Source organism: Herpailurus yagouaroundi, unplaced genomic scaffold (assembly GCF_014898765.1).
Source record: "Herpailurus yagouaroundi ecotype Mexico unplaced genomic scaffold, PumYag 190, whole genome shotgun sequence".
NCBI classification, from domain to species: domain Eukaryota; kingdom Metazoa; phylum Chordata; class Mammalia; order Carnivora; family Felidae; genus Herpailurus; species Herpailurus yagouaroundi.
The window spans coordinates 3,643,958-3,657,076 of NW_024412421.1; the positions used below are offsets into that span (position 1 = coordinate 3,643,958).

Consider the following 13,119-nt stretch of genomic DNA (forward strand, 5'->3'; position numbering starts at 1 on the left):
CCCCAGGGGGAGAAACAAGGGCCCATCATGGATAAGCCCACTTACGCCTGAGCTTCTCCCCATCCACAAATGAAAAGATCAGAGTATTTCATCTTTAAGGATCCCTTCTGTTCTGACTTCTATGACCACTGCCACCTGATCCAGACTGCATGTGTCAGGTTACTATGTGTCCTCCTTCCTGAGGGAAGCTGGGTCTATTGTGCGCAGGTCCCCACAGGCACATGTGATCCCAAGGGGACTCTCGTAGGGACACACCCTATGGGTGACGACAGCCCCCCCCTCCCCCCCAGAGCCCCAAGCTGGGGAGGAGAGAACCAGGCAGCAGATGCTAATCGCATGGATTCCCTTTATTGAACTGTACTAGTTACTGCAGTCAGATTAAGTCACATTTAAAAGCAGACCATCCAGTTGCACTGAAACCGATTATATTCATTACATAGTTTTAATCACTGTCCGGTGAACTGGCAAATCCAATCAAAGCATTAGTCTTTAATTAAAAAATTAAAAGGAAATATTCAGACAATAGCCAAGCAATCACATCACGATGCACAATTACCTAGAATTGCAATTAAAAAGTAGTTAACCGAAGGGGGGGGGGGGAGGAAAGAAAAACAAGAAAGAAAAAAAAGAAGCAAAGGAAAAAAAATCACACTAATCCTTTTTTAAAAACTATCAATATAATACATGAAGGAACAAAGGACAATAGCCTCAAAAAGCGGGTTTCTCTAACTCTAGAAATGTAGTCTTCGGCGGAAACTCTAAAAGCACACTAGCTGTAGCAGGACAATAAAAAATACTGAGCATGGAATACTTTTAATCTCTGCCATTAATATTCATTTCCAGCTGCTTATAATAGCAGCGCCTCATGGCCAAATCATTAGAGTTTTACATCTGGGTTGCAAATGACACTTTGATTGGATGTAATGTTCAAATGGCCCTCCCCACGGCGTCTCCGGCAAGCCTTCTGCGGAGAGGCGTCCTGTCGAGCGGTCCCTCACTGTGCGTGCTGGCTCATCGTGTGGTTCTGCAAAGGCGAAGAAAGGAGACACGCATGAGGGCAGAAGAATGGAGAGCAGGCCCGTCCCCTCCCACTCAGTGCATTTACGCCGGGAGCCACAGAAAAGCGTCTCGATTATTACAAAACAAAATGCAACAAGGAAAAAGTGCTCGGGGGACACAGCTGCCAAGACGCCACGTTGCTCTGGGGCTCCGGGATGAGTTCCTGTTGCTGCCAACCTGGGCTCTCTATAAATTGTTTTTTTAAAGACCGTTCAGGCCTTAACCACGGGGGCTGGCTATAGGGAGGGCGAGGGGACATGCCAGGAGGAGGCTGGCAGGAATTAAAACCTTCCTTGCTCACCTCTCTCCGTCTCCCTTTTGCTCTGATGAGGAGGAGCACACTCTTATCTGATTGCCTGCAGGCTTTCCCCAGAACCCCCTGTCGGTCCTCCAGGGGAGCTGCTCCGAGCCTCGCGGAGGGAGACAGCAGATGTGCCGTGCGGCTCTCCGGCCAAGAAACACCCGAGTGGCACAGACGTGCTGAGGCAGTGGGCGGCAGTGGTGCCTGCGGCCGAGGACGGGTCACCCAGCGGGAGGGCGCCGGAGGAGGCAGCCTGCCAGCCGGGTCACGTGACAGCGCTGCGGCCAGAAGAGTGTGCGGTTTGCCCGGATTGCCCGAAACCGCCTGGGTGTCCAGGGTCCAGGTGGGACCCTCTGGCCAAACGCTTCCCTCTCCCCATAGCCCGTGGCATTTCTTCCCTGATGCCAGACGGAGCAGGCCAGCGGCGCTGATCTGTTTTCAGAGGAGCCATTGGCCTGGGGCCGGGGGTGGCATTTGGCCTCCAAGTGTGATTTTCTTTTCAATGGTCCCTGTTCTAAATCCAGACCCATCTTATCAAAGCCTCAAGTAGTGTCCAACCTCATGCCACCTGGAGAAAGGAAGCAATATCCACCAGAGGCAGAGGAGCCCCTGCTTGGGGGCAGCACTGGACCTCCAGTCATGAGGAGCAAGGTCTCAGGGGTGCCCCTGCCTCCCCAACAGCTGGGCGCCCCAGCCCGCTCAGGGACTCCTCTGGGGCTGGGAGCCGCCGGCCTGCAGCTCTGCAGATGACCACCAGAGGTCAGACGCGGCGCTGCGTCTCTCTCCCGGGCTCCAGGTCTGAGCTGTGAGGGCCACCAGAGAATGTCGGACGCCCACAGCTTTGCCGGGGGGCCTGGAGCCACCTCCGCTCCCTGGCCCAGGGCCCCCGTGGCAGCCCCCTTCCCACAGTCGGCACTGCTGCTGCCTTGGTGGTGATGTCACCAACCCCTGCGGCAAGCTCACCGCCAGGGAGGGGCAGTGCCCTGTCCGCTCGCAGCAGATGCCTGCTGATGCCCGCAGCACAGAGCGCCAACCACTGCTGTCCTCTTTCCTTGGGCTCCTGGGTACAGGCCACATGGCTGGTGCTTGGCAAGCACACGTGCTCTGTGCTGTTAGAGGTACATTTCTTTCAATCCCCACAATAGCCTTACAAGGTAGGACGTGGTTAAGATGAGGATATGGAGACTCAGAGAGGCTCAGTTACCGGTTCAAGGTCATCCAGCTAGGAATCAGGCAGGGTTGATCCAGGCAACTGGAATCCAAGAAAGCAAGGGCCTTGGGTGGGAAGGCAGGCTTCCCAGCACCCCACAACTCACGGGCATCCCAGTCCACAGATCATCCACACTCCACACCAGGCATGAGGACAGACTCTGCCAGCGAGGCCTGGCACCTCGGTGGGGGTGCCATGGACCCAGAGGCACAAGGCAGGTTGTCTGAGGCCACAGATGGGATGCGGCGGTTTCCATGGGAACGCCCACCCTCCAGCCCAGGCACCTCTCCCTGCACTTGTGCACGGACAGGCAGCCAGTCCTGCAGGGAGCCAAACCCACCCTACAGCAAAACATCCTCCTGGCTTCCAAGCCTTTGCTGATTCACTTCTCACTTCCTCTCTCCTCCCAACCAGACCATGCTTGAGGTCCTCCGGGCACCTAGTCACTTGCCACCCCTCCCTGCAGCGCCCCCAGGCCTTCTGACCCACCTCCCACACATCTATGTGCTTCCCCAGCGCAAGATTAGCCTCCTCTGCTGAACTGCATCACCTCCTCTCCTAGCCCCACAGTGCTTGGCCCAGGGCTGGGCATGCAGTGCCCAGTGGTGACATGACAGGCACAGCTGCCCAGGAACGATCGGGGCTCTCACTCTGCCACCCTGCCAACAGCCAGTCAATTAACAGTGCCACGTGGCCAGGGTACCTGGGTGTGGTCAGTCCTTTATTTGTGGGGGGATGGGGAGGAGAGAGGGGAGGAGGGAGGTTAGGAGGATAAACATATACAGTTCTTTTTCTGTCCTCAAATTATGGTTCTTGGCACCAAGTAGACACTAAGTAAATATTTTTGAATGAATCAATGGAAGGATAAATAAACGGCTAAGTGTACGGGTAGGATGTTGAAACATGGAAAGGGGAGAGGGCGCTCTGAGTGGAAGATACAGCACAACACAACACAAAGGTGTGGAGGCTGGAATAAGCCTGGCAAATGCAGGCACCAGAGGGATGATCCCAGCACAGAGGTACATGGAGGACCGGGAGGGATTTAGGCCCTGAATGTCCCTGAATGTAGACTCTGTTCCATAAGCAACAGAAAACCAGACATGATATTTGATCTCTACAAAATCCTCAAGGACCACCCACCACTACCATGGGGGAAAGGGGGGTGTCCAGGGATCTCTGGATAATGAAACAGCCTCTTGTCAGGAGGCAAGCACAGGGCCAAGAACAGGGCCAGTATAACACACGTGGTCCACACTGGCTCATCCACAGGCTGCTGGCACAGAAATCCAGGAGGCAGGAGCCTATGCTTAGGACCACTGGTCAGGAAAATAAGAGAATAAATGCCACCTGTCAGATGAAAACCACAGTGGGCCTTTTCTCTTGAGGAGCAGTAGCAGGAAGTTCTTGAGTGAGACTCAAGAAAGAACTTCCTCAGAGAGAGTTCTGAGACCGAAGGGTAAAACTTCCTTCCTTGAAGTTCTACAAGAACAAAAGCCCAGGATGTCATAGCAGATGGAAATGTTGAAACTTGAAGCCCCAAGGGGACCGGGCACCAGAATTCATGAAGCACTGCGTTATTAAGTACCTGCTGGATACTCTGCTCTGGGTCAGGCACAGAGCAGGGTAGGGGAAAACTCCAGCTGGGCCCACCCCTCTCAAGGGGCTTGCTGGGGGGGGGGGTGGGGATGCTCCAAAACACAGACACCCAAACGTTTGTGCGGGATGAATGGTGCAGATGGTGGCTCAGCGAGGGAGAACGGTCCATGCCACCCAACAAGGGTGTGTGTGCTGGGGGGTGCTGAGGAGGCCAGGTGTTTGGCTGGGGAGGGCATGGGCTCCTCCACAGCCTGAGGGCACAGTCTCTGGAAGGGCAGGGGGGTGGCGGGGACCCGTCACCAGGACTCACCAATCACCCAACACACCTGTGCGCTGAGCGGCTCCTGGCAGAGCCACGGCCGATCGGCACAGGTGAATACCGAAAAGCCTCGGCTCCTTCCCCGCGGCTAGCTGCTGTGGTTCGAGGGGTGGGGGCTTCATCAAGCCGTCTTAAAGAGCCCCTTCCACCCGGCATGGCTCTCACAAGGGCATTTGGCTTAATGTCTATTTCTCTATTTATGCCTGTGCTATATTTAGCCCCTTCAGAGAAGGAAGAAAATCGTTTTTTAAAGATACTACCAACCCTGCAGATAAACACTTCCCAGCACCATAAAGGCCAGGGGTGGGGTGGGGGTGGGAGCCAGGAAGGACTGGAAGGCACCCAGAGGGGAGGCCTGGCATCCACAAGGGCCTTTCTGCCTGCCAGGGAGACGCAGGTGTGGGCCGAGAAGCAGGTGAAAAAAATAAAATGGGGGTGGGGGGAAGGGAGGGAGGGGATGGGGTACTGGTTTGAGGCTGAGATGCATTCACTCTGCAGAGTGCACTCGGCTCTCAAGGAGAGAGGTTTCTGCTAGGACCTGTTTTGGGTGCCTATGCCTGGCACACTGGGTCACCTGCCCCGGGCACATAAGTTCCTGATGGGTGAGGGTGTGGCAGGCCGGTGGGTGCTATAGGTGTCGTGTCTGGGGTCCTGCTGAGACCTCTATCCGCGCAAGTTGTCAGCAGAGCGCTTGGGTCCAAGGAACCTTTTGTTACACCCTTGCCTTCATTTGTATGGCCATTCATTCATTCATTCATTCAACAAGCCTTCATTGAATCTGCTGGGTGATAGCCACCTTGCTTGTTGCTGGGATTCAGCAGCCAAATGATCCCAACCTAGAGCCCAAGCCAGGGTGTGTGCTGAGCACAGAGGAGAGTGCTAGGAGCACAGAGCCTGTTGCTGGACCTTCCTCCCTAAAGCACTGACACACACCTAAGTGGTCCAGTCAGAGGTTCTGTCGTGGGCCCCTTCTGGTCTCCCCAAAACCAGGAGGCATCCCTGGCCCAGCACACACTGTGCACCTCAACAATCACACACACACATGGACACAGTGTGCCCCTCCCTAATCTGCCACAGGGGTTCCTTCTCAAGGTCTTAGCTCTGCTTTCTGTCCCTTTCTCTGGGACCCTTATTGGTCTCCTTATGGCACCCACCCCCAACAGTGTCAAGTGGGGGAGACCAGAGGCACTGGCTACCTGCTGGCCTGGACAGTAGTGTCTGTGAAGTAACAAGAGACTTCTCCGCACACCCCAAGATGCACAGGCACAGGCTGGAGAGGAGTTCTCTGCACTGCATGTCCCTCTTGGACTGCATTATTAGCTGCAATTCCTGTGCTCCAGCTACTTTGATGACAAAAACGTAAAGTCCTAGCACGTCACCTGGCCCTGAGCAAGTGCCCTGTTCTCAGTCACCACTGCCCGGGGGATCGCAAGTAGCCTTAGTGGGCTGAGACAGGCTGAGTCCTGGGTTTGAATTCTGACTCTGCCACTTGATAGCCATGTGGCCTTGAGCAAGGTCCTTGACCTCTGGACTAGGGGGAGGGGCAGTAATAACAGAACCCTCTTCCCAAGCGGCCCTGAGGACTCCGGAAATCAACGTGCACGCACAGCTCCCAGGCTTGGCCAAGAGAAAGTGCTCCATAAATGGTGTCCAGGAGAGTCTTCCTGAGCAGACAAGGATCTCTGTGAGAGAAGGGCTGTTTGTTCCCTCCTTGGATCCTTGGACCCCCTTGGCACCAAGGGGTTCGGGGCTTGCAGTGTGGGCCACACGGAGTTTGATGATCCGAACAACTATGCCTCTCCCAGCTCCTCCTCCAAGGGCTGGCAGGATCTGAGGAGTGCTCCAGAGATGTCAGAGTGTTGGAGGCTCCTGTCTCTGGAGCAGCAGAAGGAGCAGCAGAAGTCTGCTAAAGGTACTGTCTCCTCCCCATAACCCCCTGGGTATAGCCTCAGTCCCACAATTCACTGCTCTCCCTCCCGCCCCCCTCCCCCTGGGGACAGAGTGAGGTATCTGGTGAGGAGGGGAGGCTCAGGGAGACTCTGTGGGGGAGAGAGGTATGCACTCATCCACTCATTCAGCCACTCATTTACTCATTTCTTCCACAGCTGTTCACGGACTCCCTGTGTGTCAGGCCCCCAGCCAGGCACTGGCACACGGAGTTGAAGGCTGGGCCCTCTCTCTTGAGGAGCTCACAGTTCCGTGGGGGCGGGGGAGCCAGACTCACACACCCTCACTCTTAAGGGCCACCAGAGAAGGACTGGTCCCAGGGCTTTGGCCCTCACATCCCTGTGGCAAATTAAGGGTGCAGGAACACTTATCCCCCTAACACCTAGAACGTCTTACCTGCCCTCACTCACCTGCAGAACCCACCTGGCTTCACCTTGACCCCACATCACCTCTCTCTGGCTCTAGGTTGGGAAAGAGGCTGTGGTGGATGGCCTTTCTCCCCACTGCCCACCGCTAGGCTACTCCCTGGCAGCCTGCAGCCACGGTGGCTCTCACAGGCCTGGTCCAAAAATCTGCCTTAACCATGGGGAGATATTCCCTCTGCTTCCAGGGGAAAAGGTAGACACTTCAGGTTAACATTGAAGCCATGTTTCAGCTAAGTGAGATTCTGATGTTTGTTCATTGAACAAACATGGAGCCTGGCCCTGTGCAGTGCAGTAGGCATAAGACAGAGAGAGAATAAGGTACATCTTGGTCATTTACAAGCTCACGGCCAAAGGAGGGGACGAGATTTTGCAAAAAGGGACTAGGGAAAGAGGACTTCTGAGAGGCAGGTGCTTAAGGAAGAAGCCAGCCTTCCAGCTGCCCATTTGAGGATGGCCTGGTTAGGGTTTGCACTGTGTGTGTGTGTGTACGTGTGTGGGTGCATGAGCACAGTTTTCCAAGGAGAATGACCCCCCCGGAGAATGGTACAGAGGTGCCAATAAAACTGATAATGATCACAGCTAACATTTATCATGTGCTCACTGTGTGCCAGGCACTATTCTCAACCCTTGATTATACTAACTCATTTAAACCTCACAACCCTGGGAGTTAAATACGATTGTTATCCCTATTTTACAGATGAGAAAACTGAGGCACGAACACAGAGAGCATGGAGATCCTGCAGCTGGTGACAGCCGAGCCAGATCCGCACCCATGCAGTCTGTGTGCAGAGCACACTCTTACCCACGGCGCCGTTCTGCTTGTGAAATGTGGAAAGCACAGCATATGCTGAGGGAACAATGAATAATTCAGCTTGGCAGAAGCACAGGGTATGTGCCACGGAGACAAGCCTGGAAAGGAAGGTGGGGGCCTTATTGATGAGGCTCCGTGATGCGAGACGAGGCAGTTCGCCCTTAAATCTGGGCCATGGGGAGCCATCGAAGGTATTTGAGCTGTGGAGTTACATGAAAGGGACGGAACAGGGAAAAGCTCACACCTCCAGCCAAAAAGGGGTACCAGCAGGGCCTTCATGCCCCCCCACCTCCCTCTGCTCCCTTCCTGGGTTCCACCTCCCCCCTACCCCCAACGCTCAAGTTATACTTCTCCCTTTGGTGAGGGTACAGACACAGACAGCCCTGCTTCCCTCTCTGCTGTGTATCACCTGGGCAGCCCCTCTCTGCTAGTGAGCACTTATTTTTAGAAGCGTTTGACAATCGTCCAAAGGTCTAAGACGAACAGATGGCCTGTCTTAAAGGCTCGTATGTTCGCTAGTTTGCACTTCTGACAAACGGTAAGCGCACTCGAGAGCACGCCATAAACAGCACTGAATGAATACTCAGAACACAATTTAGCTAATGCACGTCATTAAAATTAGGAGTGAGTGATGGCCAAGGTTCCCTCTAAATGCCTGCCCGGTGATGCAGCCGCTTCCCCGGGGGGCCCAGGCTGTGACGTGCATGCACCCCGCGTCCCCCCCGTGGCCCCCACCCAGCGAGCCACCATTTACACAGACAGCAGATCAAGGTTTGCCGTATGAAGTGATACCCCTCCTTGGCATCAGGGTCCGGGGTGAGGCTAGGGACCCACTGGCCTGGGACAAAGCCCTGGAACATCCTCTGAGGCAAAAGCAAGCCCCGCCCCATGCTCTGGGATGTGTGCAAGGCTTTCCCAGTCCCGTCTCCCAGACAGCGAGACAGGCTGTCGTCTGCCACTCTAGAGCAGCAGGAAGTGAGCGTCGCACCCGCTTAGCCGGGGAAGTCTGTCTCTCGGGTAAGAGCCTCAATCCATCCGGAACTCCTGGCCTGCAGGGAGATTCCAGCTTCCAGGGAGCAGCACGGTTGGCTTTGGCAGGGGGATTTGCCACTTTCTTTCAGAGCCAAGAGCAGGAGCAGATTCAGGGCCCTAAATGTCACCTGAAAGCTTTTGTTGGAGGTGTGACTGTTGGGTTTCCGGAGCCCAGGCGGGGAGGCAAGGGGCCCTCTCTAATGCCCCTCTCGCCAGTGCCCTGCAGCACCCAGAACACAAAAGAGCCCAGCGGGTGGCCTGGCCAACCGCCGGGTTCCATGAGGTGGGAAAACATCTTTCTTTGAGTGAAAGGAGAGAAAAGATTGTTGTAGGGGGAAAAAAAAAAGAAGCCCAACGAACTCCCAAAGGGGCAGGTTCTGTACTGCTGTGCTTTGGAAATAAAACCCACCAGAGAATAGATTATAAGGAGGGAAACTGCAGCCTTCTATTAGGAGTCTGGGCCGTAAACAGGCTCCCATTCGGAGGCACCCAACAAAACAGGGAAACTAATAATACCCGTCTGGAGGGACAGTAGAGTCAGGGGAAGCACACTTCAGAATGCAGTGCTTTCTGCGTGCAGGGTGTCACAGGCCAGCAACCAGGTGACTTCAGGTAGTGGCTGCATGAAAGGCAGCGGGAGTTCTGTGGTTGGCTGCTTAGAGATTTGCCCCACCTTAGCAACAGAGGTCACCCTGACCCCGAGTCCTGCAATAATTGGGCTGAGGCCAATGTTGCTATTTCTCCAAAGGGAGGAGGGGTCCCCCATGGTTGGGCCCCTTTGGGTTGGGGTTCCCAGCAGACTCGGGACTAAGGAGTGAGAATCAAGGGTTCTGGCAGTGGTGCACCAAGTGACCATAAATCCATCTATGGACCTTGGCTCCCTCCTGGTGAGGACAGTGAACTGGCCGGTGTCACCTGCAAGTCCATTCCAACGGCATCAGCCAAGAACCTGCTTGGAACCAGGCCCCTGGGCTATAGGTCATCTCGAATAGGAATTAAAACACACCCTCAGGGGCGCCTGGGTGGCTCAGTCAGTTAAGTGTCTGACTCTTGATCTCGGCTCAGGTCATGATCTCACAGTCGGAGAGACAGAGCCCTCCATCAGTCTGTGCTGACAGCGTGGAGCCTGTTTGCGATTCTCTCTCTCCCCCTCTCTCTGCCCCTTCCCTACTCGTGCTCTCAAAATAAAAAAATAAAAAATAAATAAAACATGCCCTCAAAGAGCCTGAGTCTTTCAGACTCAAAGAACCAGACCCCTAAAAGATAGGATCGCAGCCTGATGGACTCAAGGCAGGGCAGGGCAGGAATCCAAGCACGCACCTCAGAGCCTGGGGAGAGATCAACCAGACCCCCTGAAACTCCGGTAGAATGGCACTGGGTGGATAGGTTCCCAAGGCCAGAGAGGGGTTTTTCTCCCCACCTCAAAGTACATCTGTGGTTCAAAGAGCACACACAGAATACTTTGGGGAGACTGAGGCCTCCTATCAGTGTGGGCACCAAACTCACAGTAAATATAGATGTACTGGAAAAGAACAGCTGAGATCCAGTAGACCCAACTGTGGTGAGCAGGGCTCCTCTGACTGGGAGCAGCAGGGCCTGGACAGGGGCCTCCAGCTCCGGAACCCAGTGCTGTTGAGTCCACCCTGCAAGAGAGTGCAGCCCAGGCCAAGTGCGAGGCAGTCAGGTGTGGTGGGGACTGTGTCATCCCAAGAACCCAAGCCTTGTTGGAAAGGGGTAGTCCTCCTCAGATCCAGGCTAGTTTTTTTTTTTTTTAAAGAGTATTTATTTATTTCGAGAGACAGAGAGAGCACGAGTGAGGGAGGGGCAGAGAGACGGGGAGAGAGAGAATCCCAAGCAGGCTCCAAGCTGTCAGCACAGAGCCTGATGTGAGGCTCGAACTCACAAGCTGTGAGATCGTGACCTGAGCGGAAACCAAGAGTTGGATGCTTAACCTACTGGGCAACCCAGGCGCCCTCAACCTAGTTTTATAATGAAAACTGAAACGTACATTTAAAAATATATATATATATATATAATGTCTCGATGTTTAAAGCACCATGCAGGCCAATCAAACAATGTTTGCCAGAGCCACACAGGAGCTCCAAAATGGCCATCTCAGACAGAAGGGCCAGCGAGCCCTCCCTCCACCACTTGGAGAGGCCAGACCACGTGTGTCCTATCCATCCTCTGAAGGGTCTAGATAATCATCCCTTCGTACCTTCTTTCTCCCAAAGAACTTAGGAACCCTCCCACCCATCACCCACTGACTGTGTCTCAGGCATTGTGGGGGGGCTGCACCTCGGGGTGCTTGTGAGTGTAACATGGTACACAGAGCTCCTCCTACTTCCCACACCCACCTCCGAACAGACACACACACACGCACTTCACAGAACCCCCGGTCACACGCACGCACACTCACGCTCACTCACAGATACCCCACAATCCCATGCACACATATACACACACACTCATGGATAACTCCCAGTTACATACGCACACTCATAGCTATCCCATGCGCACGCTCACAGATCCCCCACAATGACTTATACACACATACACATGCGCTCATGGAAAATTCACAATTGCACACACACACATCCATGAATATCCCATGTACAGACTCACTCACGGATGCCCCATAATCACATGCACACGCACATATACACACTCACGGATACCCTACAATTGCACACACATACACAGAGTCACATATATTCTATATGCATGCATATACGCACACATGCACATACACTCACAGATATCCCACAATCCTTAGCACACACATGTACATACACACTCATAGGCACACACACACACACATAGACATTACACTGACAACGTGCCACAGAGTGATTGAGGGGTTGTCACATTTGGCATTTCGTCTCCCCTCAGTGTGCAACTAACCTGTCCACACTCACACCACCACTAGGACCCTCTGGAAGCCCCCATCTGCCAATGACCCAGGTTCCCTCCAGGGCTCCCTCTTCCTGGCAATGGAAGCTGAGAAAATAAAGTGCCCACGAGAGGCGCAGCCTGCATTCTGTCCTCGAGGGGCAGGGATCGGCAAACTCTCTGATTAATCTCCCAGCGGGTTCCAAACACACCTAGAAATCCAGCCCCCTGGACACTGTCCTGACAGGCCTGCCAGGGCTCCCCAGACCTCCTTTCAGCTCCCCAAATGGGCCAGGCACTTTCTCAGCCTTTTGTGGCTATTCCCGCCGCCCAGCCTGCTCCCCCAGTTTCTCAGACCCCTTTTCTCATCCTATCTGAGTCCCCTCAGAAAGGCCTTCCCGCCCACTCAACGAGGGGCCGCCCATCCGGCGCAACGATGCATCTGCACAGCTGTCCTTCTGGCACTTTCCTCAGGCTGCAGACCTGCCTGTCTCCCTGTCATGGCAATACCTTCACCAGGCCGAGCGCGGCAGGCAAGGCCCCATCTCTCAGTTCGCTGCCGTTCCCCCCATGTCGGCTCAGAGCCTGCACTTGCTACAAACTCGGCGAGCATTTCTGAAATGACAGCCAGCAAGCAACGGTGGCGGAGCAAAGCCTCCACTGACAGGGTCAGGGAGACAAGAGGAAGCAGAGCTGCCCTGCTCCTCCGAGTCCCTTGCCCCGCCCTGCCCAGGGCATGTTACGCTTTTTTCTTAAAAGCGGACGGATCCTTTGAAGACATTATGCTAAGTGCACCCAGGCAGTCACAGAAGCACTAATACTGTGTAATTCCACTTCTGTGAGGTTCCTGGAGTAGTCAAATCCAGAGAGACAGAAAGGAGACTGCTGGTTTCCAGGAGCTGGGGGGGGGGGGGGGGGGGGGGGGGGGGAAGTGTTCAGTGGGGACCGACTTTCCGCGCTGCAGAAAAGTTTCCTGGGTGGTGGAGATGGTTGCACAACAAAGCAAACGGACTTAATGCCCCTGAAGCATTCACTCTGAAATGGTTAAGATCGTAAATTGTACGTTACGTGTATTTTGCCACAATTAGAGAAAACAACTGCTTTTACCACCTACAGGCTAGGTGGGCAGGTGGGAAGGAGCGAGGTCCCATTCCACACACACAGCCAAGGTGTCCAGAGCCGTTCCTGAGCTGTTGCCCTCGCACCTCTGGCTTGAGGGTTGGAAGCTGGAGTTTGTACAGGCTGTGGTAGTGAGACACAGCCTGTGGAGGCCTCGGCTGGATGGTGGGGCGGGGGGAGGACGGGGTGGTGAGTTGCAGCACCATCCAGGGGGCACGTCACCTGCCAAGCACTGGCTGGCATTGGACGCCAGACCTTCTCTGCCTCCGTGCTGTACGGGGCTTCCCCTGCCGCGGCTGAGTCTAGGCTATTGTCAATGGCCCGGTTTCCAGGGCCAGGCCACGGAAGAACACAGGACCTCCGGGGGCTATATAAGCGGGGACTCTTTCCCCCGAGCAGAAGGGGATG

At 54.7% G+C, this 13,119-nt stretch overlaps 1 protein-coding gene across 2 annotated transcripts in view; it reads right to left on the reverse strand.

The window, feature by feature from the left end:
• Positions 1-326: 326 nt before the first annotated feature.
• The window catches only part of ZNF423 (zinc finger protein 423), a 337,746-nt gene continuing 324,953 nt past the window's right edge, over positions 327-13,119 (reverse strand). For both annotated transcript variants that reach the window (XM_040497966.1, XM_040497968.1), the window contains one exon: positions 327-1,024. In XM_040497966.1, the coding sequence (XP_040353900.1) occupies positions 995-1,024 (30 nt within the window). In that variant the 3' untranslated portion in view covers positions 327-994. The remainder of the gene's footprint in view (positions 1,025-13,119) is intronic.